The 26882-nt window shown below is 35.4% G+C and overlaps 5 protein-coding genes and 1 long non-coding RNA gene across 10 annotated transcripts; 4 read left to right on the top strand and 2 right to left on the bottom strand.

Moving 5' to 3' along the window:
* Positions 1-278: 278 nt before the first annotated feature.
* LOC104087987 (uncharacterized) lies at positions 279-11838 on the bottom strand. Of its 5 annotated transcripts, none has more exons than XM_009592586.4 (10): positions 11538-11838; positions 10348-10520; positions 9202-9322; positions 9060-9112; positions 8859-8982; positions 7598-7743; positions 6014-6199; positions 3357-3589; positions 1152-1294; positions 279-601 (listed from the first exon to the last, which is right to left on the bottom strand). In XM_009592586.4, exons 1-10 carry the CDS (start codon positions 11667-11669, stop codon positions 503-505), a joined length of 1410 nt encoding a protein of 469 aa, XP_009590881.1. In that variant the 5' UTR covers positions 11670-11838; the 3' UTR covers positions 279-502. The 5 variants fall into 5 exon arrangements, with proteins under 5 accessions (XP_009590881.1, XP_009590880.1, XP_009590882.1 ...); XM_009592585.4 differs by having other exon boundaries at positions 8859-8988; positions 11538-11837; XM_009592587.3 differs by lacking the exon at positions 11538-11838 and adding an exon at positions 10642-10792 and having other exon boundaries at positions 8859-8988.
* Positions 11839-12474: 636 nt separating this feature from the next.
* On the top strand, positions 12475-17014 carry LOC104087986 (threonine dehydratase 1 biosynthetic, chloroplastic-like). The gene is made up of 8 exons (XM_009592584.4): positions 12475-13121; positions 13940-14119; positions 14224-14700; positions 15378-15626; positions 15715-15788; positions 15950-16067; positions 16253-16387; positions 16505-17014. The coding sequence occupies exons 1-8, from the start codon at positions 12690-12692 to the stop codon at positions 16643-16645; spliced, it is 1806 nt and encodes a 601-aa protein (XP_009590879.1). The 5' UTR covers positions 12475-12689; the 3' UTR covers positions 16646-17014.
* A 465-nt stretch (positions 17015-17479) lies between these two features.
* Positions 17480-21194, top strand: LOC104087985 (uncharacterized). The gene is made up of 3 exons (XM_009592583.4): positions 17480-19120; positions 20410-20584; positions 20724-21194. Exons 1-3 carry the CDS (start codon positions 18899-18901, stop codon positions 21128-21130), a joined length of 804 nt encoding a protein of 267 aa, XP_009590878.1. The 5' UTR covers positions 17480-18898; the 3' UTR covers positions 21131-21194.
* A 1399-nt stretch (positions 21195-22593) lies between these two features.
* Positions 22594-22959, top strand: LOC138904419 (uncharacterized). The gene has a single exon (XM_070192917.1). It carries the CDS (start codon positions 22594-22596, stop codon positions 22957-22959), a length of 366 nt encoding a protein of 121 aa, XP_070049018.1.
* A 51-nt stretch (positions 22960-23010) lies between these two features.
* On the top strand, positions 23011-23502 carry LOC138904418 (uncharacterized). Its single transcript, XM_070192916.1, has one exon. The coding sequence runs from the start codon at positions 23011-23013 to the stop codon at positions 23500-23502; it is 492 nt and encodes a 163-aa protein (XP_070049017.1).
* A 321-nt stretch (positions 23503-23823) lies between these two features.
* On the bottom strand, positions 23824-24930 carry LOC138904270 (uncharacterized). Its single transcript, XR_011413419.1, has 2 exons — positions 24761-24930; positions 23824-24086 (listed from the first exon to the last, which is right to left on the bottom strand). It is a non-coding gene; the product is annotated as an uncharacterized lncRNA (long non-coding RNA).
* Between the last annotated feature and the right edge of the window lie 1952 nt (positions 24931-26882).

Below are 26882 nucleotides of genomic sequence, written 5' to 3'. Positions count from 1 at the left end.
TTTTCACCCAAATGGATTTTCCAATCATTTTGATAATTCCTTTATTTGGCGGCGGTAACTCGTTAAGTTTCTTCCTAGTTTTTTGCCGGCAGCAGACTTACTATAACTAATTACGGTTAAATGAGAAGAAAAACAGTCACTTCGTGCTTAATATTGTTCTTTTTGTCCTTTAATTCTGGTAAATATTTATTACTTGTCATGCTAATAAAATAAACACATTTAGCTTTTATTTGATAGGAATGTATGCTTTAAGACTTTAATGTACATATTCCTAGGCATTTTACTGGTTCTTGAATGTTAAACGATAACTGTTTGATACTAAAACGGGCCATACATCGAAATTGATGTATCCACGACTTTTACATTGTCAAATAATCCAAAAGATATCAAAAGATATAATCGTAAAATAAGGTAGGAAATTATCTGCAATAGAAACTAAAAATTCTTAAACATATAAAATCACAAGGAACATAAATTTTAGATTGGTCGGGATATGAAGAACCTAAAATTTGAAGATAATGTCCTGGAGTGGGTCCTTATAGACATCCATCTCAGGCTGACTGTAGTCCCTCTCAGGCTCACAATAGTTCTTGACCTCCATCTGCAAATACAGCAAATCATCCTCAGCATGTCCTCAATAGTTATATAAGGACATAACAATTATGCATACAGGAGAATGAGCATCAGAAAATTCTGAATAGCTAGTTAAGTCATCACTGATCAGTTGCATACATTTTTGTCAGATTCATTCAATGAAAATGATGGAAATCAACTGTCAGTTGTTCCCTATATCATTCCTTTATACACTAGAACACTCAGCTGGTCAATGTGAATCATACTCATATATCTGCTTAATTAAGTAGCAGCAACAGAAAAAAGGTATGAAGGTTTTTGCGTAACTAATAAATATTGCTATTCTTTTTAGTTTAACTTGTTATAACAGGTTAGTTTCTCCTTGGTAACCAATTTTTACTCACCATAGATAATTACCTTTAAAATGATATGCTAGTGTAGAAAATTTGTACACTAACAAGATATAAAAATTAAGCGCTAATGATTAACAGCACTCATTCTTCGTTCATTATATAAAGGCACAGAATTCTGTCAAATATATCATGTATTACTAGGAGTAAGCAACATCCAAGACGTACCTTTCGAATCGCTTTTATGGCGGTCAAAAGATTTTCACTCATCACTTCTGTAAACAATGTATCTTCCGCTAAAGCAATTAAAGATTCAGAAATAGAATCTGGTACACTTCGAAGCTTCTCACCACAGACATCAGAATCTCCTTCTGTTTTACGAGAAAACATCATTGGAATATCAGGTAACAGTGCAAGAATATCTCAACTATGGACATGGAAATTGAGTTATCAACTTCTGTATTACTCACTTTGATAATGATAAGCATTAGCAAGAAAAAGGCACTGGAAAAGGCAACTCAGACTTTCACTTACTAGCAGAACAACACTAATGGCCCTAATAAGATTTTATCGTAAAGGCATTCATGGAAGTAGCATTCCACGTGCTTTTGAGTGTACAACAATTGATGGATTAAAAGCTATAAAATCGACAGAAGGGATTGGGGAACTCTTCGTGGAACCTCTAGAAGGAGAAGCTTTCAAATAATAGCATACTAATAATAATAAAAGTGAAATATGTAGCAAGTAGCAACTATTTAATGGCTAATCACCTAATAATCTAGAAATCTAAGCTATGCCAAACTCCACCTAGATCAAAGACTCTATCTTGATCAAAATTTATGATCACTTGTCCTACATCATTCAACCCCAGCAAAAATGAACTTGTCATCGAGTTAACCTGCGGATATAGCAGTGCATTTGAAAGATGACACTCTATCAAACCAGCACTGCCATCTTTCATACAGATACGTAAAATTGGCACTACGCAAGAGCTCATACTTTCACAAATATTTGCAGCATGCAACAACCCTATTTACCCTCATAATTTAGTTCTCCTTCAAATTCATTTTGCAATGAGGCAAAATTAGTAAATATCTTGAACTTGTGATGGCTGGACAGAACTAGGAGATCTTGATTTCCTCGATATCCATTTAGCCATAGAAAAGGAAGCTCGAGTTTGAACTGAAAATCTAACAGCGTTATCGTGACTCCACAATTACATCCAATACGAGCATGAGGAGGACCATAAGAGCCATGCTCAAACTCCTTTCTTGAATAACAATTACTATCCAATGCAACACCAGCTTGTGTAACCCATGCAACACATCAGGATCATAACTACGGAATGTTGGAAATGAGGCGAAACATCGTCACAAGCACGCCTAATACTGCAACATTCCTATTTTGCCAACTACAATAGCATAGTCTAGATTGATGCCCTATTATTTAGGTGTTAATTTGGTTAAATTCCCTCAGAAATCGTCAGCCACACATCTCTTGATCAAAATCATTCATTCTCTGATGAAATTGATCATTTCCTGCCCTGATTTCTTTTTATTGTAGCATCCATCACAATCGTTATATATTAGCAATCAGACTAAAGAAAACGAGGCTCTTGTACCACTTGATCGAGAAAAAGCTCTTAAATTAATATAAGGAAAAGAATAACTGGTCCTCAGACCATGAGAAAGAGAGAGAAGACTCAGAATGGAGTTATATTCAATATTAATGAAAATAATTGAAAATGATAAGGTTTTAGCAACTATTTAAAGACAAGATAAGTAAGACCATCAAATTAAGACTCCATATGGATCAAAAGTTTGTACTCACTTTCCTAAATTAAAAATTCTCGATGAAACACTCCAAATTAAGACTCCTCGTTAGTTTCTCTTCTATTTCCTTTTTACTTTTTTTGTTTGTAAGTGAATACTCTAACACTTTGAAAGTAGCTCATAGTAACAGAACCTATTACTGCAACTTATTGTAGAGAGAAGATCCAAACACTAGAAGTAGGTACCATCTTGATTCACATGGTTTGTACTCACAATCTCATCTGCTTTCATTTAGAAGAAGATATGTACAGCAGTGATACACAGAGTCATCCAAAAGGTGAGCAATAGAGGTAGGAAGATTTAAAATGGAAAATGTGGTAGGACTTCGTGCAGATTTAAATTGCCAAACTTTGGTATAGACTACTGATATACTACATTGGACATGCAGCACACTTCAAAATCTTGATTGAGTTGACATCAAATAACATAAATATATAACATAAAAAAGATGTCATGCTGATTAGCCCTCTCATAGTGAACTATCATAACAGATATAATAGGTGTTTCAGGCTTAACCATATAGAATACGGAAAAGAATCTAAAGGCAAGTACATAGTTAGAAGATATAGTGGAGGAAACACTAAAAGATTGTTTAACTCACCTACTGGTTCTGGAAGACTTAAATCTTTTCGCAAGCCGTCAATCCCAGCCATAGTTATAGAAGCAAGACCCAGGTATGGGTTTGCACATGCATCAAATGCTTTAATTTCAAAATGGCTTACAAGATCATCGGCAATTCCCGGAGGGCTAGCAGTTCTCAATGGTGCCTCTGTATTTTCTTTCCCCCAGCAGAGGTAAGCTGCATTTCGTGTCTTAGGTAGCATTCGCTCATAACTGCATGTAATAAATAGTTAGACTCATACAAAATACTTGATAATTTTAAATAATTTTCAATTAATATGCATGCTGTAAATCCATAACATAGAATCACCAAGAGGTTTGAGAAAACAAGAGATTTCAAGGTCTAACTACATTCAAGAGAGAACATAGGAAAGAAAGGCAAAAGGTAAGCTTGTCACATTGCATCAACCACAACAAACCCAGTAAAATCCCACAAGTGGGGTCTGGAGAGGGTAGTGTGTAAGCAGACCTTACCCCTACCCCTACCCCTACCTTTATGAAGGTAGAGAGGTTGTTTCATGAAGACGCTCGGCTCAAGAACAGTAAAAATGAAGCAATAGACAAACAATAGCAACAACAAGGTAATAAGACAATGGTAGCAAATGATACAACGAGTAATAATAAAGGTCCAGGGATACGAAACTGCAAGAATAATGCCAATCCTACTGATAATAATGACACACCGTGTTTTAACAAGGGACTAGGAATAGGAAAATACAAGACTAGTACTAATACTACTGGTAAGACAAGGCTAAACTCTAGACTGTCTGTCAACCCACCACCTTAATTCTCGACCTCCATACCTTCCTATCGAGGGTCATGTCCTCGGTAAGCTAAAGCAGAGTCATGTCCTGCATAATCACCTCACCCCAGTTCTTCTTCGGCCTCCCTCTACCCCTCCTCTGACCCGCTATGTGCAACCTCTCAGCCTCGATTCCCGCAACTTATCTTCCACAGGAGCCACACCCACCTTGTCCCTAATATATTTTGTTAGTTAGTTGTTATGTAAATAAGCATAATCCTACATGGAATAGGAGTAGCGTAGGTATTGTGTATTATTATAAATAGGGGTACTTGTACTATTGTTAGGGTACATCAATAGAAAAATATTTTCCCGTGTATTATTTCTCACATATTCATTCCTAATCTTGTCTTTCCTGGTATGCCCACACATCCATCTTTAGTTACTTTGTACTACTCCATTAAAAGAAATTTATAGTACTAACATAGTGCCAGAGTTAATGATTCTCAACTTTTAGATTTATGTTTTTTCACTGTATTCAGCACTTTAGAAAAATTAAACCAACAAGTATCTTAATTGTTAAACCTTTCTGCAATAACCGTCACAGAAATAAGAAATGGAACTAATTCTTATACCTCTATCATTTACTTGCTTTAAGCTCTAAGCTATTTACATCGTATTCCAAAAGGTTCTCTTTCAGAAACAAAAGTTTAATCTTATGAAGGTAACTTCTACTTGAATACTTTCAGGAAATAAAGTATATACACAAAATACCTCGTTCAAACAACTAACACCTTAAAATCAAATTACAATTGTTTTTAGAAATTCTGACAAGACTAATTATCCTAATTGTTCTAGTGATTTCAACTAGAAATACGTTTATTTGGAAGCCCAAAGTGATAATAATATAAACATAAATCCAATTTTTATCTTCAGAACATAGTAGTCGAAGAGAAAATATTGAAAATCTTCAAAAAGGAAATAGAGATTCCATTAAGTATAATTTCATGAAATTATTTTACTTACTCTATCATTTTTTAAGTCTTCAAGAACCTATAAGCCTTCATCATGTAACATTTACTTATTGATACCATAACTTCAAACATATCTGCATTAGTAAACAAATTTTATGGAAAATTGTTCACAATTTAAACATTGAATCAAAACAATAGAGTTTACTTAACAGAAGAACCATTAACATGAATTTAGTAAATCAACTTATTTTAATTTGCATAGAGAGGCTACAATTTTCAAGTTCTCCATTAATGCTGACAAAAGAAATAAAAATGAAAAAGGATGCAGTATAGTTGCTATAAGAGCCAAGGTGGTTGGAGATTCGGCAGAATGTACAGAGAATTTTCTGTTATAAAACTGTGCTCATTTTAAAGAAATAGTACTCCAAAGAAAGCATAAATCAATCTCCAACTAACCAATCAACGATAAATACAAAGTAGAGGTATCAAATGTGTGGTTTGGGCTAAAGTTGGACGGGTTAAAATGGCCTGAATCAATAAATGAGCTCGTCCAAAGTTTGCGGGGATAAAGATGTGTTGGGTCAATTTGGACCAAGTATTGGGTTATAATCCAATCTGCCTATAATTCGTCTAATTACCAAACTAAATTAAAGAGAGGGAAAAATGATTTTTTCTCCTTTATCGTGGCAATATCTAACAGACCGAACCAAAAGAGCTTTCTTTTTCTATGCCTTGACAAGTTTCCTTACGGGTCAATTCGGGTTACCTATATAACGTAAATTGACCCAAGCTTTAGATGGATTAATTTGGATTGTGCCTAAATTGACCCACCAACAAAAAGATTTTCAATCAAATTGAGTAAATTTTGACACAACTAATGTAAAAGAAGCAGGACATTAAGAATTATAGAGAATCTCTAACCTAAGGGGATGTGTTGCAGTAAAAGCTAATATGGCAGGAAGATGATTCAACACCCCAGCCATGAATGCTTCCCCAATCTTGGACATCCCATATTTTGATTCACCAGATGCAATAAAAACATTTTCTCCATTTCTAGACAAACTGATATGAACATGTGATCCAGAGCCATCTTCATCTTCTGCATACCTAGACAAAAGGGCCAAAATGTCACATATTGAGAGGCGTCGTTCAGTTGTAATAATTTCCTGCAGTAGAAATTCTGGAAATGGGGCCTTCCAAGAAATCTCCAAAAGAAAGTACATGAGTACCTTGTACTTGAGAAGTTAATTCAAAAGTAAGGAAAATCTATGGCGGAGAAGTAAAATCAGCAAATAATGCAGAAAGAACACCAGTTATCCTTTTGCTGAATTATTTTGAGGAAAAGAAAACATCATGCATATAACATTATTCCAAAAAGAGTAAACTACATAATATCGCATGTATGTTATCTCGCCTCCTCTAGCTGAGAAACATTTCCATCTTTATTTAGTATCAAAGATACATGTTCTTTTTCCATTTCTCAATATAAATATAGCTCTTCCTAATCACAAGTTTCTCTCAATATGGGGTTTAAAGGGTTGTGAAGGAAAGAAGAGTGATGGAGTTGTTAGTAGATTTTAATTGGAATCAAGGAGGGTACGTGTTAAAAGGCATAACGGGCAAGAAAATTGCTATTGATAAAAACACAACAACTACGGTGTGAATAATTTTTCAACTGCAGAAAAACATGCAAAAACACCAACTGCTTCAAAAGTTAGAGTACTTTGGCATGAGTTACAAAAGATTATGATAAGGGAGACGAAGTGATTAAAAGCCAACACAAGGTGATAGAACCAGTAAGATAAGACTTCAACCAAATTCATGCTTTATCAGAAAGCGAGAACGGGAATAATCTCAACTTCACCACTTAATCAAAAATCCATTGTTCTTAAACAATCCTGACAACATATTAATCCAAAAACAAGCAAAACATCACCAACTGGCTATAGTAAAAGTTTTCTCAATGGTGCACCACTCTTGATGAACAATATTTCACTAGTTCACCACACTTGGTCAGTCAATAAAGTAAAGAAACATCAATAACCACCCTAACAAATACGCACACATGCACGAATCAAAGTAAGAAATGGAAACGCATGAAAAATAAGGTATTAATCTTACTCATTTTTCTTAGTAGTAAGATCATGCATAACACCTCCACCTTATAAAGAAAAATACAAAAGCAGAACTAGAAGATCTATAGTGGTAGCACTCTACAAGAAGCAAAAGCATGTCTGGATCAACAACTATAACAAAGATTTAAGTTACAAGCTCATAGTGCAAAGAAATTATACACTATTAGTGTAATTGAACCGGTTATAGCAGATAGCTAATTTACCATATTTTAGGTTATCAATCAGTACTTGTTATTGCAAATTAATTATTAATATTTTTTAACTGATATGATTGTATAAAACTCATTATATTTTTCATCATCAGAGCATACAACTTAAATCTAGAAAGGGAAATGCACCTAAAAGTGTTGTCGGCAATTCTGCTACCTACTTTGGAACAAAAGTTGCCAGCAGCCCGTGTTGCCTTGCAACTGATCTGATGACTTCACGTGCATAAATTAAGCTAGCAATTCCTGTACCAGCCTCCGTGTATCCCAGGACGATTTCAAACTGACCTTTCCCAGTTTCCGCATGTAGCTGCAAATTTGAAGGAGACAAAAATAAGGGGAGCATTCTTTATTGAACTGAAAAATTGCATAAGAGAAAACATATGGGTTATTTCTGTCTTATTGCGGGTAAAACATAAAAACATATGTAGCTTATATTCCAGACAGTGCATTCATGATATTTATATCTATGTAACTATGAATAAATGTGTCACATGAAACATGCTATTCTTTTTCCCTTTTATTCCTTTTATTAGGGTCTAGAGGTGGTTGATGTTGTTCATGAAGTAATTATCCTTGTAAACCATGACAATATTCAAAACATTAATTCTTTTTAGATATGCATTCACATGTTATCTGGACAGGAGATACATTCTTTTCTCTTTCTGCATGAGTTCTAATTAACTAGTTTCATTGTCTACTTTACTCGTGAATGCTCATATCTTGATTCAAAAACATTATTATCCAATCTACATTCTTCTTCAACTCATTCAAAAACCACGGCTGGTGATGTGCAGCTTTTCTATGATCATCTAGAATGCTACAATGACACAGATTGGGTAGCTTGTCCCTCAATTGATATCCTACCTCTACCTCAGCACTTTTTTTCTCTTGAATCCAGTTCTAAAGCGCTCTCTCTATATATACATATATAACACATACTGCTACTGGGAGGTGGATTCTCTTCTTCTCGTACAACTTTGATCTATTTCTACTATTACCATGGCAATATTAGTATCATTTATCTATCTCATGTTCTTGCACAACAAGCTCATACCAAGTATAGATGTCTTGAAACAGTTACTTCTGGAGATTTATAAGTTCGATATGTTCCTACAAACAATCAACTTTAATTTGTTAGCAAAGACTCTTCTCTTGCTGAGATCGTTAATGTTGTATCAAAAGCTCTGTGTTCTTCCATAGCCTAGTCTCTTTGAATGTATTGTTTCAGTATAAATATATTACTGTACACGTAGTTCTATCATTAAGAAATATACTGTTACATTACATAAGCGGTCCAGCTTTTTCATGAAAATAAATAGAGAAATGCATGTTAAAATCACCTAGTATATGCAGTACTGCGTGCATAGACGACATGAGAAACATCAATTTGCAAGCAAACATTCAAGGAAATGCAAAACTTACCTGTTCAACTGAAATATTCATTGTTTGAAGATGTGTGTTGATATCTTCCAATATAGAGGATGCAACATCAAATGCTGATGTAGAGCAGTAAGAGGTCTTATCAATTGGCACCCAATCTTCTTTGCTGTTCCTTTATAATTTTGTTTATACAAATTTAGTGTAACATTTTAAAGATGAGAAACTCTAAAACAAAATACCTACCTCATCACACTCTTCAAAAGGTAAAATTCAATTTCAAAGCCGGCATTCACAACCTGAAACATGTAGATATGCATCAGATCAAAAGATATTAGACATGCCAAGTAAGAATTTCTAATTCTTGCACAAAAGATATTAGACATACCAAGTCAAATTCATCTTTTAATATTTTAGAGACTTTCCGAAACACTTCTCTTGGACAATATTCCCATGGTTTACCAGGTTTAATTACCATGTCAGCTAAGCACATTTCCTGCTTCTTTTCCCTGGATCAAAAGATGCAACTAAACATGATTACTATGTTTCTGCCATTGAAACAATAATGGCAGGAAAAATTAAATTCAGACCAAGTTACGATTTAACTCGTTATCTCAATTGAACTTCGTCACACAGTGATCTATACATTCAGATAATAAACAACGAAACAGTTGGGCATCAATGTCTGTATAATTCTAGACAAATCAACTACAAGATACTCTGTATTGGTGTTCTCTGTGTTTCCTTCACATTCTTAAAATATATCACATGATAGTATCATTTAAAAAAACAAAAGCATCAGTTTTTCATACTTTACAATTAGACAGCTCTTGCATAATTGAATTTAGTAACATCTAGAAAAAATAAATTGGAAGGGTGATAATATGGAGGCTGTGGAGCAAGTGATAATGGAATCATGAACCACCGAAAACATATACTAGTCTAAAAAGAACAAAATTTGATGTTTTAGAGCTGAAAAAGGAGAAACTCTTCTATGCTGGAAAATGATTTGTTGGGATGATATATATCCAGATTTTCTCTTTGATTATTGTTTTTTTTTTCTCTTTTCCTCTATTATCCGCATAATTTTAGAATATACTCAATAATGTTATCTCAAATCCTATTTAGTTTCACTCCATTATACTAAACTTTCTGTTAGTGACTGTGTAACTGACTACATACCATATGTTTAACTCTTAATCAATTTCACTATAACCAATACTTAGACATTATTGTCAACCTTTAACACCCAAACATATCCAAAATATTATTCTCATAACACATCCGACACCTAGTACAATTGCTATATGTCAACTACTTTTTCATACTCAACCAAACATAGAAAATGATCCTGAAAATGATTTTCTAAGAGTTACAACAATGCACGAACTTGAACAAAGTTCGGTATTGTTTCTGAGAAGACAGCACAGATAAACGAAAGCGGTCTTATCATATGATTTATCAAGGAAAACTATAAAGACAACCTACAACATACATTAAAATCAAGTATTTATAAAAGGGTTTCAAGTAGTACCAAGGGATTCTGCATCTGGTAGATAAATCAGGAATAATTCTGATCATGCCCGTATAGGTGAGACCAGAATCCTCTGCAGGAGCATTAGATACTGAACTGAGTGCTGCTAAACATGCAGGACTTAACCCTATACCATGCTCTTTCACAAATCCGAGGCGTTCTTTTGGAATTACCTGCACAAAATTCAACAAATGTCAGAAGCCTCTTTCTCTCAATGACTGAAAAACTAAACTGATTCTCCAATGCATTAGTTTTCACTTTTCAGCAATTTCGCCGTCAAATTAGACCGTTTACCCAGTAACCGGGATGAGTCCGCCGTCAAAATCCCAGCATCGGCACGTGATGTCATCTCCGTCGAAAGAACATTCTAGAATTCACCCTAAGTCTGGTTCTTTCTTCTTTTCCTCTTCTTTCTCATTGTGCGAAGAAATCTCTATTTCGTGTTTTCTGCTTTTAATTAGACTACGTTTACCTATCACTCTTTTACACATTTCTTAAAAAAAATAATTTAATGAAATTAATTTTGGTTATTCTTAATCATAATTTAAATTTATTACTACTATTTATACTATTTATTACTTACACGACATTAATTTTTCTTCACATTTATTAAAATAGGAGCAAAATTAGAAAAAATAAATCAACTGGTGTCTCTGATCAGATATCTTGTAACAAAAAAAATTCTCTCGACATTCCCCTTTAGTCCAGGTGCTATTCCACAGTTAAGTTAGCTAAAGATAGAAAAAATAGCTAAACGAATAGATGGGGCTCTTCTTTTCATTCAACTTTAGTATTTTTTGCCACCAAAATATCCAATTTAATTTGTGTCTAGAGAATATAGTGTGTATGCAGAGCTTACCCTTATATGTAGGAAGACAGACTAACTGTTTCCGGTAGCCGAGAAAAATACGAACCACATGGCCGAATATGAATCGTATCAACTTGAGATATACACATGTACCTCTTTCGTTAAACAGGTCAATAATAGAGGCACAATTATACTTGAAATTATTCACTCAGACGTATTGGAATCAAATCGAGTTAGTATTAATTTCAGCTTTTAATACCTGTTTGACGAAATTCATAGTCAATTCAGTAACATTAAATAATTGTAATCTCCAACATTAATTCATCCGTAATCTTAAAGAAGAAGAAGTTAATATAAAAGCACAAGGTAATTGAAAGCTTACACGACATCTATGTATCCCAGAATTATCAATCCAAAGAATGCGAACAAAGGGAACAGCCTTCAACGGTTCATCTGGGTAAATGGAATTGTATTCGTCAGACGAGGAACCAATGGTGGAGTCTGATCTGTTCATTTTTGCAATCTTGATTTTCTTTATACTTTATAATATTATGCCCTTTAAACAATTGTAAATGGCCTGAAATTTTCCTAATTGCCAGTCTCAGCACCAAACTAAAGTCTCTTCAGATTTTCAGTTTGTTGAGATTTTTGCTTTTTTGTTATCAGCTTGTTGAGTTCCCTCTAGCACTTTGCATGCATGCACGTGTGTAGATATTTACAGTGTTGACTGATTCCTCCCCCTATTTTCTGTTATACATTGCTTATTTGTTTGGATGAGCTTCAAATTCGTTACATTAGTACACTTGTTTGTAAATAAGTTACTTTGTGAACAAATTTGTGGTTGAGTGACATCGTCTGAATAGCTCAATTTTAATTGATCCTCTATTGAACTTGAATATCTTAATTTGTTTTTTTAACCGAAACATATACTTAAGTATTATTTTACTATTAGTTTTTGATTTTCTGCACTCTCTCCGTCTCGTTTTGTATAAATATGTTTGACTAAGTACAATATTTAATACAACAACAATAATATACCCAGTGTATTCTCACAATATGGGGTATGTGTACGTAAATCTTTCTCCTACCTTGTGGAAGTAAAGAAGTTGTTTTTGACATATCGAATATAAAATTTAAGAAAAAAATATATTTTTGAAACTTGTAGTGTTAAACAAATAAAATAATATTTTTATGACTATAAAATTATAGTATTAATAATAAAATGAGAAGTTTAAATTAAATTATTTTTATTAATATATTTTTAAATAAAAATGAAAAGAAATTGTGTCACGTGAGAGTAACACGTTCTATTTAACTTCTTACTTTTCATATCATAGAAATTAAGATTATCGCGCGGGGTCCGGCTACTGGGGCGCGGCTTTCAAAATTCTGTTACCGTAGCCGTTGCTCCGCCTCTTTTCTCCGCTGCAACCCGTAGCCGTCGACCTTTACCGCCGTCGAACATCCATATCTCCAACGACCGCCGGATCCTATAGATACATAATTACATATCATCAATCTACACACAAATTAAATGGATGTTCTCCGTTTTAATTCCGTAAAGCCACGCAATTTCCACTTCCCTCCCAAATCCACGTCGGGCACAGCCTTTATTACGGTTACCTCCGATGCCGTGAAACCCGCCGCCACGAGGAAAACAAAAAAGCCGGGGATCAAACCTCCGGCGGCACTTATAGCGGAGAAACCATTGGAGATTTCACCGTTACAGGCACCCGCGTCTGTTTCAGATACATTGCTACCAGTAGTACACCCGAGTTCGTTACAATGCGAGCCAGGGTATTTGATACCGAATTATCCACGTGGTAATATCGGCTACAAGTACCTGAAAGAAATATTGACATCAAAAGTGTATGAGGTAGCTGATGAGACGCCTCTGCAGCTTGCACCTAAGCTTTCAGAGAGGTTAGGGGTAAATTTGTGGCTCAAAAGAGAGGATCTACAGCCGGTACGCTTACGATTTTCTCTTTTTCATTTTTGCAGAATTGTAAAATATTTGTTAAAATTTGAAATTATGGTGTAATTTACAGTTTTCTTCCTGTTTTATTTGTTGAAGTTTGATAATTTTTTTATGTTAACTTGCAGTTCTCTTTCTGTTTCTTTGAGTGGATTTCTTTGGTAAAAGTCTATCCTTCTTTGTGAAACTCTATGGTCAGTCAAACTATGTCACATAAAATTGGGACGCGGGGAATCCTGCGTAATTGTCACAAAAACATTTTCTTGTGATCTGTTATTTTATACTTTTGATAGAATGATTCTAAGCTATTTGAGTTCGTCCCATTCCGTTATTATTATGCTTTAGATATTTGAAATTATCTAAGTTCTTATCCTCATTCAAAGAGGAAAGTGACTCTAACTCTATAATTTTTTTGGCTTTGATCTACACTTGTTAAAATTGGGGTGATTTGGGGTTGGAGAGGATTAATTACTGAGGAAAGAAAACAAGAAAACATGCAATGGCATTCTGGATATGTCTAATGAGAGCCTGCCTAGTTTCTTATTCAGATCATCTTTACATTTCTGTATCCTAGACCAAAGGAAGCAAGTTCATTAGTTTTTATGCATTCTGGATTTATCTAATTTTGTGTCTTTTGTCAATCCTCTCTAACTTTTGATTTAGAAAGTTTAATGCTTGTTCCTCTTCTATATTTCTTATGTTGTTGATACTTCCATCCAAAAAAAAGAGAGGAAGTTCTTGTAACTGGAAATACAAATCTTTTACATTGGAGTAGTCTCAGTAACATTGTCATACACTCATATTTACAGGTCTTCTCATTCAAGGTCAGAGGATCTTACCATATGATGGCAAAGCTCCCTAAGGAGCTGTTAGAAAAGGGGGTTATATGCTCATCAGCTGGAAATCATGCACAAGGTGTTGCATTAGCTGCCCAGAGACTTGGTTGCAATGCTGTGATTGTGATGCCTGTTACTACACCCGAAATTAAAGTTAGGATTGCTGAATGACTCTCTTGGTTTTTATAGCTTCCGTTTGAGTTCATCCTGTTATCATAATCCATTGTTTTAACTCCGTGTTCTTTTCTACTGTGCAGTGGAAATCAGTTGAGAGATTGGGTGCTACTGTTATTCGCAAGGGGGACACATATGATGAGGCTCAAGCATATGCGAAAGCTCAGGCCAAAGCAGAAGGCCGCACATTCGTCCCTCCTTTTGATCACCCAGATATTATAATAGGACAAGGTACAGTTGGAATGGAGATTAGTCGCCAATTCAAGGATGACATACACGCAATATTTGTACCAGTTGGTGGAGGGGGTCTTATAGCTGGAATTGCAGCCTATCTGAAAAAAGTTTCCCCTGATATAAAGATTATCGGTGTTGAGCCATTCGATTCAAATGCAATGGCATTGTCTTTGCACCATGGTCGAAGAATAATGCTGGAACAAGTTGGAGGTTTTGCAGATGCTGTAGCTATTAAAGTGATGGGAGAAGAAACTTTCCGTCTCTGCAGGGAATTATTAGATGGGGTGGTCCTAGTTGGTCGTGATGCTATATGTGCATCGATAAAGGTTAGTCAGACCTAATGTATTGCATGTTAGGTACTTTTATCCGCTAATCTTTGCCTCTTATACTGAGGACCTAATCTTTCAATGCATGTACTACCTCCTCAAAGAACCCAATCTCCAGAATGTGAGAGGAATAGTAAAAACTTGTCAGTTACCTCTCATTATGTGCACCTTAGAAATATATCTCTTCTCTCATTTTGTTTCTGCATCTCGTGTGGTATCTGATAAAACAATGGAGCAGTGTTTCAAAGGAGAGCACGGGACATCACGTTGCAGAATTAATCCTTGCTAATTTTTTAAATATGAAGAATAAGAATAGCAAAAATATGAAAATTGATGGAAGAATGCTTGGAAACTATAGAAACTGTGAAGTTGCTAGTTCCTGTTTTGCGCCTGATTCACTGAAAACAACAAGCTTTCGTCTCATTTATGTGGAGCTTTGATGCCGCTTCAAAAATTATTTACACCATGTTGAGATATATCATTTGATCACCTTGCAGGTCTGTAGAATGCCCCTTGAGGAGACATAGAATTTATGTAGCCAAGTTATTCCTCATGAAAATCTCTCTTTCGTTGTGACATCTTTTATGTTGTAGGTCTATAATAATTGTCAACAAGACAGCTTTTTATTACGTGAGTTAGAAATCTTTTGAGTGAAAGTTCACTATTCTTTTGAATAGGACATGTTTGAAGAGAAAAGAAGCATACTGGAGCCTGCAGGTGCACTTGCTCTTGCTGGAGCAGAAGCGTATTGTAAGTACTATGGCCTGAAGGGTGAAAACATAGTAGCAATAACTAGTGGAGCCAATATGAATTTTGACAGACTTAGATTGGTAACTGAACTCGCGGATGTTGGTAGGCAGCTGGAAGCTGTTCTCGCTACTTATATGCCCGAACAGCCAGGGAGCTTCAGAAAGTTCTATAAGATGGTGGGAACAATTAGAGCACTTAATATGCATTTTTGATTACTGGTGCTTTTCTGTCTAATAGACTGAACCATTAACTTTCTGATTACAGGTGGGAAGGATGAATCTTACTGAATTGAAGTACAGATATAATTCTGAGAAAGAAAAAGCTAGAGTACTTTACAGGTAACATCCCCATGATCTTTTAAAGAGAATTTTAACTCATTTTGACGTTGATTTTATTATTTGTCAATGAGTTACTTTATACGTGAAGGGACATCTATGAATTAGAAGATAATTATAATGGCCAGTCTTATTCATCATTTATGGCTTTTTTCTTATGGCAGAGTTGGTCTTCACACTAAATTAGAACTTGAAGAAATGGTGGACAGGATGGAATCATCACAACTGCATACCATTAATTTTACAGATAACGAATTGGTCAAAGATCATCTAAGGCATCTGGTAATGTTTCAAGTCTTTCGTTATCATGTGAATCTAATTCTTAGAGCAAAACTGTAAATATGTGTGTTTGTCTCGTGATTAGTTATTCTATGTTTGTTTGAAAATTTTATAAGTAGTATGTTAAGATCCTTATTGACTTTACTACTAAATCAGTGATATTTAACTTCTCGTATGATTTTCTGAAGATGGGTTGCAGATCAACTGTTCACAATGAGCTTCTCTGTCGATTCATTTTTCCCGAGAGGCCTGGTGCTTTGATGAAGTTTTTAGATGCTTTTAGCCCTCGTTGGAATATTAGTTTGTTCCACTACCGTGCACAGGTACCTTTCCTGAATCTCATTCTTCTAGTTCCATTGTTTCCCTTTTTGGTACTTATCATGTCATCTTTCTGGTATTACTTTGTAGTAATTTTTTGGTTTTTTCCTATCTGCTTTAAGGGAGAAACTGGTGCAAATGTGTTAATCGGCATCCAAGTTCCACAGAGTGAGGTCGATGAGTTCAGGGCACGAGCTGACACTCTTGGTTATGAATATGTATTGGAGACTCTCAATGAGGCTTTCCAGTTACTAATGCATTGAAAAAGGTTGGAATACTAGGTGTACAGATTGGCTTGTGCTCAGTGGCGGAAACAAGAATTTCATCAAGATGTTCAGTAAAGTTGTTCTCGTGTTTAGGATATACAACAATTTATCTATATATATATATATATATATATATATCCGGCAAAGTGGGTTGTAACGTGGCTTCACCACTGCTTGTGCTGATATTGGCTAATCCCAGTGTTTGCTCAGGCCTAGCAAAGAAAAAACCACATTCTCTAGGAATTTTGATATGTTTATACAGATGAAATTTTGGTCCTTAAGAAAGTGACTTTCTCAAAGTTTTGAACAAAAACAAGATTATCTCATTGCGAATATAAACAGTATGCTTTAGCTTTTTATTCAAAATGATACTAGTCATAGGCTTTAATATCGAGCTCGAGAAGTGGACATACCTCGAGAAAAAATAGTGTTGCTTGAAGGTGTTAATGTTTGATTGAATTGAAAGGTGCATGCTTTTGCCTGATCAATAGTATTTTAAGTTGAGGATTCATGTCTTTTTCTGCCCCAAGGATTACCTTGCATATAATCAGCCATAAATGTGAACCGATCCTACAACCTTAAAAACCTGTATAATAACTCTGATGTTAAAAATTAACATGAACAAGAGAAATTATTGTCTTTGAATATGAATCACCCGTCCAGATTAACATAATTACTTTTCGGCACCTTGATTGAAATGTCGCAAATATTTTTTTTGGGGTATAAATTGGTTGCTAGAGAAGAGAACCATCTCAATCATCTCGATTTTTCCCTTCGGCGTGCATGGTTGTCTCCTTTGTTATGTAAAATATTAAACAAGTTTTTAACCAAATCAATCTCCAACTACTCTTCAAGAAATTCTTTTTTTCCTCTCTTCCCAGTTTTCATGCATTAGCGATTTACTTTTTACCTTCACATCCTTGAGCCAATGATCTATCGGTAACCTCTCTACTTTCAAAAGGTAGTGTAAGGTATATGTATATACAATCTTGGCTCCAGATCTCACTTGTGGGTAAGTTATTGGTGTTGTAGCGATTTACTTTTTACAACGAGAAACACAAGATATTGTGCTGGTGCAGGCAAGTTACGGTGAAAGGTGTTACTGATCCAGAAAAGTTGGGCGCTCTTCGAGTATTCCGTGACTGCCTGCCTACCTTTTTGTCTTCGTGTTGCACAATAACTGCAACAATTCACTCTTTCTGAAGTTTACTTCCCTCATACGAATATTACCAATTTATGCTTTACTTTATTATAATCTTCTCATAGCTTATAAACTAAACGACTACTCACTGTACCTCTCCTGTGTTTCCTAATCAACCCCCTTATCCCTCCTCTTCCTAGAAATAGTGAAATACACAGAGAGTCTAAGAGAGAGAGAGAGCCAATTCCCCTGCTATTTGGCTAAGTTATTACTACAAGACCTGCTTTGCCTGCTGGTTGTGGTACTATTACTACAAACAGTCTTACACAAGCTACAGTTGCAGCCATTTGAATAGATCTACTACTACTTTTTTCTGTCTTTTCATAGGTAATTATTTGTTTATCACCACCATTTGCCTCGATCTTGTAAACCCCATCTTAGAATCAGCAAGTCTCCTCTCTCTGTTCTTTACTTTTCTCCCCATTCCTCTTTCAATATCTCCCCATTTCTTTGTTCTTAAGCTGAATTCTCTTCAACTCTCCTTTCTATACTTGAAGAACTCACAACCCAAATCCAACTCTTGAACATTTAATTAACTCATAATTTTACAGCCTCACTGATAAAAGCTCCATTTTTGGTTTAGAGTATTGAATGATGGCAAAGAAACACTTGCATGAGCTTTTAAAAGAAGATCAAGAGCCATTTCATATAAACCATTACACTGCCAACAAGACGTTTTCAGCTCAAAAGACTCAAATTTTCTTCTCCTAAATCCTCAATACAACTCAAGAAACAACACCCTATTACTCAAACCTCAACTTCTACTTCTATCTCCAAAAGTACATTTTGCAAATATGCTAATTGTTTTTTCTCCTTTCATGACTCATCGGACGTCAAGAAATCCCCTTTCAATTTACTGTCGCCGGCGCCGGCGAAGAGCCCCCAAAACGGAAGAACTGCTACTTTACTTCTTGAAGCTGCAATGAGGATTCAAAAACAACAAAGTGCAGAACCAAATACACAAATCAAGAAAATAAAGTTTGGGTATTTTAGGTCCATTTTGAAGAGACTCAAGGATCGAAATAGCGATAAAAAGAGTGAGCTAAAGAATGGTGAAAATAGCAATAACATTAGCGGTGTTTTTTGGTCAGAAAGAAATGAAGAGAAGTCCAAAGATTTTGAGCCTTGTAGCAGTACTGGTGATTTTGGTACGTGATAGACGCTATTGTTCAAGTCCTTTTAGATTTTCTCTTCAAAGATGCCCGTCCTCCGGTTATGTAAAGCCGGATTTCTTATCTCCGGCAGCTTCTCCGATTAATCACAAGAAAGAGGTTTGTCTTTTTTACTTTTGTCAGTAATTATCGGTGGGTCATTATGACTCAGAATATCATAGTTAAGTTATGCTTTATTGACAGTGTATGAATTTGAAAATAATAACAATATGATTAATTTAAAAGTAATACCTATGTGATAGTCTCTTAAATTGTAATGCTAATATGAAATTAGGGCAGTTCCATACACAAAATATTCTGTATTCACGCAGAATCTGAGATGTCATAATGCAAGCATTAATAACTGTATTCGCGGCTTAAACCCGTAACGTTACATAGAGACAACTTTATCGTTGCTCCAAAGCTCCGTTTCATGTTATCTAATATATACTTGTAGCTTAAAATTTCAATTACCCTTCATTCACAGCATGAAGAATCCTTATACTATTAAATCACTTAGTAAATCATCGACAAATAACTTGATAAAGTTGGTAAATTATGGTGATAGTATAAAAAAAACACATTAACATGGTCAGTTGACTCAATTCTAAGTTAAATGTACATTAAAAAGTGTCACAAAATTACCAGGAGAAATGTGTCATTTTACTATATAAAAACAAATTACTGTTTATTTTGGTAAGTGTACTTTTGATCACGCCTCTGCCACTAAAATCTTTTTATGATATCTTAATAAAACAGTTCTTTCCAGAAAAGGACAAAATAGTTTTATATTTTGGATCCAGAAAAAGACAAACTTTCATTAACCATCTTGTCGTGTATTTGTGCACGAATATTTACTTGCCTGGAATAAAAGTCACCCACCAGCTTCATGCTTCATAGTAATATTAAAGACTTTAAAGTTAACTTTTATATAGTAGAATAATTTTACATTATTTATTTGATAACCGAGGTATCAATCAGTTTGTGTTGCACTTGGTAATTTTGTCCCCTAAATTTTAAATAGATAAAAAGAAATTACTGGTTTTATCCATAATTCTCTACCCTTCATTGATCAATAGATCATACCCGGGGTGCAAATAATTTACATTATTACGTCAACTATGTGCAAGTGCCCATAAGAAATAAACTAGTAACCTAAAAAACAAAGTAAGTTATCTACTATCGCAAGTTAAAATATACTAATTATAGCATAAAAATTATTTACATTTACGGTGTATATATAAATTAAATTCAAAATTAAAGACAAGTCAACTTAATAAATAAAGCACTGAATTGTTTTTGAATTTCATTAGTGTAACTCTCAATTCCTAACTAGTTAGGCCTAGTTATAATATATTAGGACAATGATAGTTTTCGGCTAAATTGGAATTTTAACCTTTTTTGTTTAGGACAAAAACTATGAAACAATAGCCTTGGCAAGTGTAGATGCGAAAGAGCAATGCAGTCCAACTTCTGTATTGGATCCTCCATTTGAGGAGGATGATCAAGCTGATGGACATGAATGTAAGGACGACGACGACGACGAGGATTGTGATCTTGAATGCAGTTATGCACTTGTACAAAGTACGTAAATTCGTATCTATTTTCTTGATTTTTTTAATTTTTCCTTAATATAAATGTGCCAATCTCTGGTAACTTGAATACTCTTTAAAAAGTTTGTGATTATTCTATATATGTGGTATTGTGTTCGCACTTCTCACAGGAGCTCAGCAGCAGCTTTTATATAAGCTTCGTAGGTTCGAAAAACTAGCAGAGTTAAATCCAATTGAACTTGAGAAACTAATGCTGGACGCAGATGACAATGATGATTTAGTAGAGGAAGAGGAATATCAAGATTCAGACCTGATTTCTGAGGAGAAGTTTGAAATTAAAAGCTTGAACTGTGGAAGAGAATGCAAGAGGTTTGATTCATGGCAAGAAGTAACATCAAATACAATTGACATGATGTTGGAATTGGACTTGAGAAGTGAGTTTGATGAATGGAATAAGTTTCAGAAGCAAAGAGAAGAAACTGCAATAGACTTTGCTTTTTCTATATTTGGATTATTAGTAAAGGAATTAGGAGAGGAGCTTAGTTCACTTAGCTGTATTTCATGGGAACCACAATAATGTTTTTGGATTAATTCACACCTAATTTTTCATCTTAAATAAATCGTTTTTCTCAGTCTTAAAAGGTGGATTTTTTTTTGGTAATTAAATCTTTCATTAATCACCAGTATAAAAAGTTACAAACCCATAGCTTAGCCTAAACATAGCTAGCTATCTAAAAAAGACAAAACACCAACCACCAATAACATAGTCTACTACATTCTAAAATATTCTTAGAAAACACAGTGTTAGCTCTAATTCTTGGAGTAGCTCGGGACATTGCAGACATAAGCAATCTGCTTGGCAATGCTCTCCCAATTGGTACTATGCTTCTCAAATATTCGCTGGTTTCTCTCCATCCAAATGGCATGGATACACTCGGCATACACCTATCTTATATGCTTGGGCTGCTTGAGTTCTTCCCTTGGAATTCTTGATTGCCCATTCGACAAATTCTTCACAGTGCATAGGAAGTACTGGACTCTCTGTAACCATTGCATCAGTGTTGGCTCAAGTGAAGTTTGTTTTGATGAATGACAAAGGAACTCACGCATGAACTAGGTCCATACACAATGTACATAGACACAGGCAGATTCAAGCACAAGGCATATAAGTGAAGGAGATAAGCTTAAGTGGTTATATCTGATATCTCCTGAACAAAAAGGTTGCATAAGTGATAAGAATAAGGACTCCTTACTCGAAGAGAACTCTTCCCTAGATAAGGGAGGAGTTAGAAATTGAAGATAACTAGAACTCTTCCATCAAGGAAGAGTAAAGCATTAGAATTCTAGTTATTTCCTATTCTACTAACTCTATATATTGCAGAATGTTCTCATTTTATAAGTACGCACAAACGCTGAAGTTAAACGTGAGTTGAGAGCAAAATAGCAAGGCATTTTGCAAGCAATTCTTGTGTGATTCAAGTGTGCGAACCTGAAGCTACATGAACCAGATAGAAGAACCAGTTCCAAGTGTCTATCTTTTATTCTAGTTTCATTGCATTAGGGCTTTTGAGTTGTACCTTTCAGCTTTATCTAGAAGCAATTGTACTAGGTACTCTGAGTGTTGTATTCAAATTAGAGTTAACTTAAAGTTGTCACAACAGCTAGAGGCTGGTTGTCACAAAGGGTTAGAGGTAATCCTTAGGGTTACAAAGAGTTTTGTAAATGCTGTTTTTGGCTCAGTGATTTAGTGAAGTGTTGGGAAAAGTCTTACTGGATAGTAGGCCATGATTTTTTTCACCTTTTGAGCCAAGTGTTTTCCACATAAAAATACTTGTGTTCTTTACTTTTCGCATTTATTATTCCGCAACAGTAGTATAAGGAACACATAGAAGAACCATGTTCTTCTATAATCTGTATACGCGAAAAATCAAACACCATACAAATCACCCCTCCCTCTTGTGTGGTATTGAAGTACAAAACATCAATTGGTATCAGAGAGGGTTATCCTTGAAGAGGCTAACACCTTAGGAGAAGATCAAGATGAGTGCACCACCTGAAAACTGGGAAGGACAATCCATTGCTAGGCCACCACTCTTTAATGGCCAGTACTACTCTTGGTGGAAGAACAGAATGCGAGATCACATTCAAAGAGAGGACTATGAACTATGGTACATTGTCACAGATGGTCCACCGGCTACATTGAAGAAAAATGTTGAAGGAGTAAATGTGCCAAAGACAAGAGTGAATTTCACTGCTGAGGACTTGAAGAAATGGGAGAAGAATTCTAAAGCCAATAAATGGCTTGTTTGCCGGCTTGGTCCAGATGATTACAGCAGAATCCAAGGTTATGAAACCGCTAAGAAAATTTGGGACACACTACAGGTGGCTCATGAAGGAACTACTTAATTGAAGAGATCTAGAGGAACTCTACTTTATTCTCAGTATGAGAACTTTGCTATGAAAGATGCAGAGACCATTCAAGAGATGTACACAAGGTTCACTACACTGACAAATGAACTAAAATCTCTTGGAAGAATTATTCCTGAAGAAGAGAGGGTTGAGAAGATACTTACTAGGGTATTGCCAATCACTTGGGAAAGCAAGATCACTGCCATCCAAGAATCAAAGAACATTGTTACTCTCCTACTAGATGAATTGATTGAAAATCTCACTGCCTATGAACTTAGGAGACAAACCATGAAGATGGATGTACCTAAGAAGGAAATGAGCTTGGCACTCAGAATCACTGAAGGTTATGATTTGGAAGATGATGAAATGTCTATGATCACCAAAGATTTCAAGAAGTACGTGAGAAAAGGAAAGGGTTCTTCAAGAAGTGAAAGCTACAGCAAGGCAAAAGCTCCGAAGAAACAGACCAATGATGACTGCTACAAGTGTGGAAAGCCCGATCATCACATCAAAAACTATCCTTTGTGGGAAATTGAATAGAAGAAGGAAAGAGTTGAACAAAGGAACAGGAAGAAGGAACATATTCAACCCAAGAAAAGCAACAACAAAGGGTCAGCCAAGGCTATGGTCACTGCTTGGGGAGAAAGCTCAGATGATGATGAGGATGAACGATCACTTATGGCCATGGGAGAATGTCACGACCCAAACCGATGGGCCGCGACGGGCACCCGGTACCTTACTGAATCGAGTACCAACATAACGTATCTTTTCGTATCATACTATCATAGATAACTGAGCCGGAGAGGCTACCGTAAGATAGGTAGAATACAACATGTAATACCAACTTATACATAAGACATATGGGCCTCTAAGACCAAAATAACCACTCGTACACTGAACATAGGCCGACAAGGCCATACAATCTTTTACGTACATGATATCTGTCTACAAGCCTCTAAGAATACATAATTGTCATAAAGGTCGGGACAGAGCCCCGCCATACCAAACAATATACATCTAAATCATACTGACCAAACAAGCAACTCTGGAGCAAATGGAATGCACCAACATCTTCCGCTGAGCTGATCGCCTACTTTGAGGAATCTCGACCTGTCTATCGAGACCTGCGGGCATGAAACGCAACGTCCCCAGACAAAAGGGACGTCAGTATAAATAATGTACCGAGTATGTAAGGAATAAAAATCACTAAATAATAGACATGAGAGAACATGGAGTAAAAGACTCGACATGTACGTCTGCATAGCTCTGTGAATCATTTTATTTTTATAATGTCATGCATATGCGTAAAAATGCCATACCATGCATAGGTATATGTATTCATAACATCATCAATCTTGTGAGGGCATCCCAGCATATCATTTCGGCCACTGTGGGCAAATCATCAATGTATACCAGCTAATCAAGTGGTGGTGGTGCGTATATAACGACGTAACCTTTTTCCATATCCCATATACATATAATATAAGCGTCTATAACGCCATATGGTTATGGGTCAATGTATATGTATAAATGCATGAAATGCATAATAAATATGTTAATAAGATTTCTCGGAATGTCATAAAAATAATATGCATGTCGGATAAACTTTATCAAATATGTATTTTTCTGAGATCCATGAACAAAAGATATAATAATAATAATTCACATGGGGAATCAAAAATATAGACACCCCTAGTATTTCTATGAATAGAGTCATTTATAAAAGTTGTGTATTTTTCTCGTTTTATTTATATCATTTGGACCATGCCAAAAGAAAGAAGGGATAGCCTTAACATACCTGAGTCGATTCTCTTGAGAAAGATTATACCGTATTCCCTTAATATTGTTGCTCTGAAATCTTGGGTTTTTGAAGTGTTGAAGACGCTATGGAATATCATACTTTGAATTCCTGAAGAGCCTTGAAATCTCACATTTTTAAGAATGGAGATGTGATTCTCATGTCTTTAAGACATATAATGGTTCTCTTTTGCTAAAATGATATATGACTCACGTTTTAAGACTTGCCCACTTTTCGCATCTCTAATCTTGCCACATATTTTAATGACTTAAGAGTCATACATGGGGATGGAAGGGTGCTGCCACGTTAAGGATGATATCCTTATCCAATAATTAAACACCAATCATCTTAATTAATTATTAATCTTCCACTAAAATCAATAATTATCCGATTATCCACATAATCAAGAATTATCTCAAATTACTTAAAACACTACTCACTTTTAACATACCTTATACACCTCACTATCATGGTCATGTGGTACCTTGTATGGCACTAGTCCATAAATACCGAGTATTTTAGCTCGGGCCATATTTTATCCCAACATGTTAAACTTTGACGAAAATTCATTTTCTTTGATTTGCTTACCCTCTCACCTTCACGAATTTACTCATCACTTATTTGAAATAGCATAATGCTTATAATCTCAAAATAATCTCATTCTCGAACTTACGTCGATTAGCTTACGACAAAATTTTAACATATGAAAATGCGAGATGTACCATCTCATTTCCGAGCTTCTATAAATTTACTTATGGCGTTCTTTCACGTTCGAAAACATAGGGTGTAACATTATTCCCCCTTTGGAATATTCGTCCTCGAATGTTGACTGATGCACTTATCATTTTTATAACTTATGTCTTCCGAATACTTTAATATTCTCCATGCCATTTAGGCAACTGTTCTTTGAATAAATTCAAAGGCCAGGGCATTCCCCTCTTTAGGCATCTTTCTCACACCACGGTCTGTGGTCGGAATTCTTCCAATCTCGTAACTCTTGCTACCTTCTGCCATGCAGCCTGTAAGATGTTTTCCTTGCATGTGCTCCTATGCGACTCTTCCCTTCAGCTTTTAGCCAATCTTTCGGCCTCACTTTGGGAACATATACAGAACTTGATAAGATGTCCCTCTGGGCATCTATAGGTGTAGTAAAGTTCTTCAGTCGGTACTTTGTCGAACTTACGAATATTGCCATATCTCATTTCGTACTTTGTAACTTCTACCCATCCATTGTTGATTTACCTCAATGTTGATCTACAATATACCACTGATATCTTGAAACTTCTTACGTAAAACATTGCCACTAGGGCTTACGTTGCATCGAGGAATATTCGAAGTGATTTTCCTGATCCACTTAGCGGCGATGTTGTACTTCAATAACCATACTTTATAGCATCCCAATGTGACTCACTTACGTGGGTATTTTAATCCTGTACAATTCATGAAATCCTTTTAAATCATCACTCAATCGAAGGTCCAAACGTCATCCTTTATTTATCACAAGTATACCCTCATTTTACTACCAGGGCAACATTCCATCTCTTTTAAATGCTATTAGTCTTAGACTCCTTTGAGTTTATTCAAGCTATACTGAGCTTTCTATAACTTAGAGAAACCATCATCTCTCTTGTTTTCATGGGCTTAATCCTAAGGAGTTATCCATTCTCATCACCTTCTCACTCGCCCTTTCTTATCCTTACTCCTGTCTTCCTAAAACCTTGTCGCTTTATCATACTTTAGCTTGTGACCTACACATATCTAGTTATACTACTCACAACCTTCTTTCAATTTGCTTGCACCATAGATTTCCTTGTGTTATTTTGGAACATCAAGAGAGACATCACATCGTCTCAAACTCTTCTTTACTCTCTTAACTAGGCCTCTCGGTACCTAGAAACCATAGGCTGGAAGATATATGCCACTGACGACACCGCTATCATTCTTGGATACTGAATCCCAACGCTTCTAGCCTTCTATCCGAAGTATGGACTATTCACGATCTTCTGCATTTGAGTATCTCGTACATTATTCATCTTTACCTTACTTACCTTAAAATCTTGCATCGCATCTTCTATCTCTTTCATAACCTCCCTTCTACATATGTATAATTCACATCTGCGAC

This window comes from Nicotiana tomentosiformis, chromosome 2, assembly GCF_000390325.3.
Source record: "Nicotiana tomentosiformis chromosome 2, ASM39032v3, whole genome shotgun sequence".
Taxonomy (NCBI): domain Eukaryota; kingdom Viridiplantae; phylum Streptophyta; class Magnoliopsida; order Solanales; family Solanaceae; genus Nicotiana; species Nicotiana tomentosiformis.
The sequence above is the reverse complement of the archived record's forward strand: the minus strand, read 5'-3'. Positions and strand labels throughout refer to the sequence as shown.

What these genes read in the sequence shown, in the direction of transcription:
- LOC104087987 (XM_009592585.4), bottom strand. Translation starts at nt 11,669, where the DNA reads ATGAACAGATCAGACTCCACCATTGGTTCCTCGTCTGACGAATACAAT. An exon ending in ACCAGATGCAGAATCCCTTG is followed by an intron (nt 9,323 to 10,347) that starts GTACTACTTGAA and finishes CTTTTGATCCAG; the next exon opens with GGAAAAGAAGCAGGAAATGT. An exon ending in CTGGCAACTTTTGTTCCAAA is followed by an intron (nt 6,200 to 7,597) that starts GTAGGTAGCAGA and finishes CCTTTTGTCTAG; the next exon opens with GTATGCAGAAGATGAAGATG.
- LOC104087986 (XM_009592584.4), top strand. Translation starts at nt 12,690, where the DNA reads ATGGATGTTCTCCGTTTTAATTCCGTAAAGCCACGCAATTTCCACTTC. An exon ending in AAAGCTAGAGTACTTTACAG is followed by an intron (nt 15,789 to 15,949) that starts GTAACATCCCCA and finishes TTCTTATGGCAG; the next exon opens with AGTTGGTCTTCACACTAAAT. An exon ending in AAGATCATCTAAGGCATCTG is followed by an intron (nt 16,068 to 16,252) that starts GTAATGTTTCAA and finishes GATTTTCTGAAG; the next exon opens with ATGGGTTGCAGATCAACTGT.
- LOC104087985 (XM_009592583.4), top strand. Translation starts at nt 18,899, where the DNA reads ATGGTGAAAATAGCAATAACATTAGCGGTGTTTTTTGGTCAGAAAGAA. An exon ending in CGATTAATCACAAGAAAGAG is followed by an intron (nt 19,121 to 20,409) that starts GTTTGTCTTTTT and finishes TTTTTTGTTTAG; the next exon opens with GACAAAAACTATGAAACAAT. An exon ending in CAGTTATGCACTTGTACAAA is followed by an intron (nt 20,585 to 20,723) that starts GTACGTAAATTC and finishes CACTTCTCACAG; the next exon opens with GAGCTCAGCAGCAGCTTTTA.
- LOC138904419 (XM_070192917.1), top strand. Translation starts at nt 22,594, where the DNA reads ATGAGTGCACCACCTGAAAACTGGGAAGGACAATCCATTGCTAGGCCA.
- LOC138904418 (XM_070192916.1), top strand. Translation starts at nt 23,011, where the DNA reads ATGAAAGATGCAGAGACCATTCAAGAGATGTACACAAGGTTCACTACA.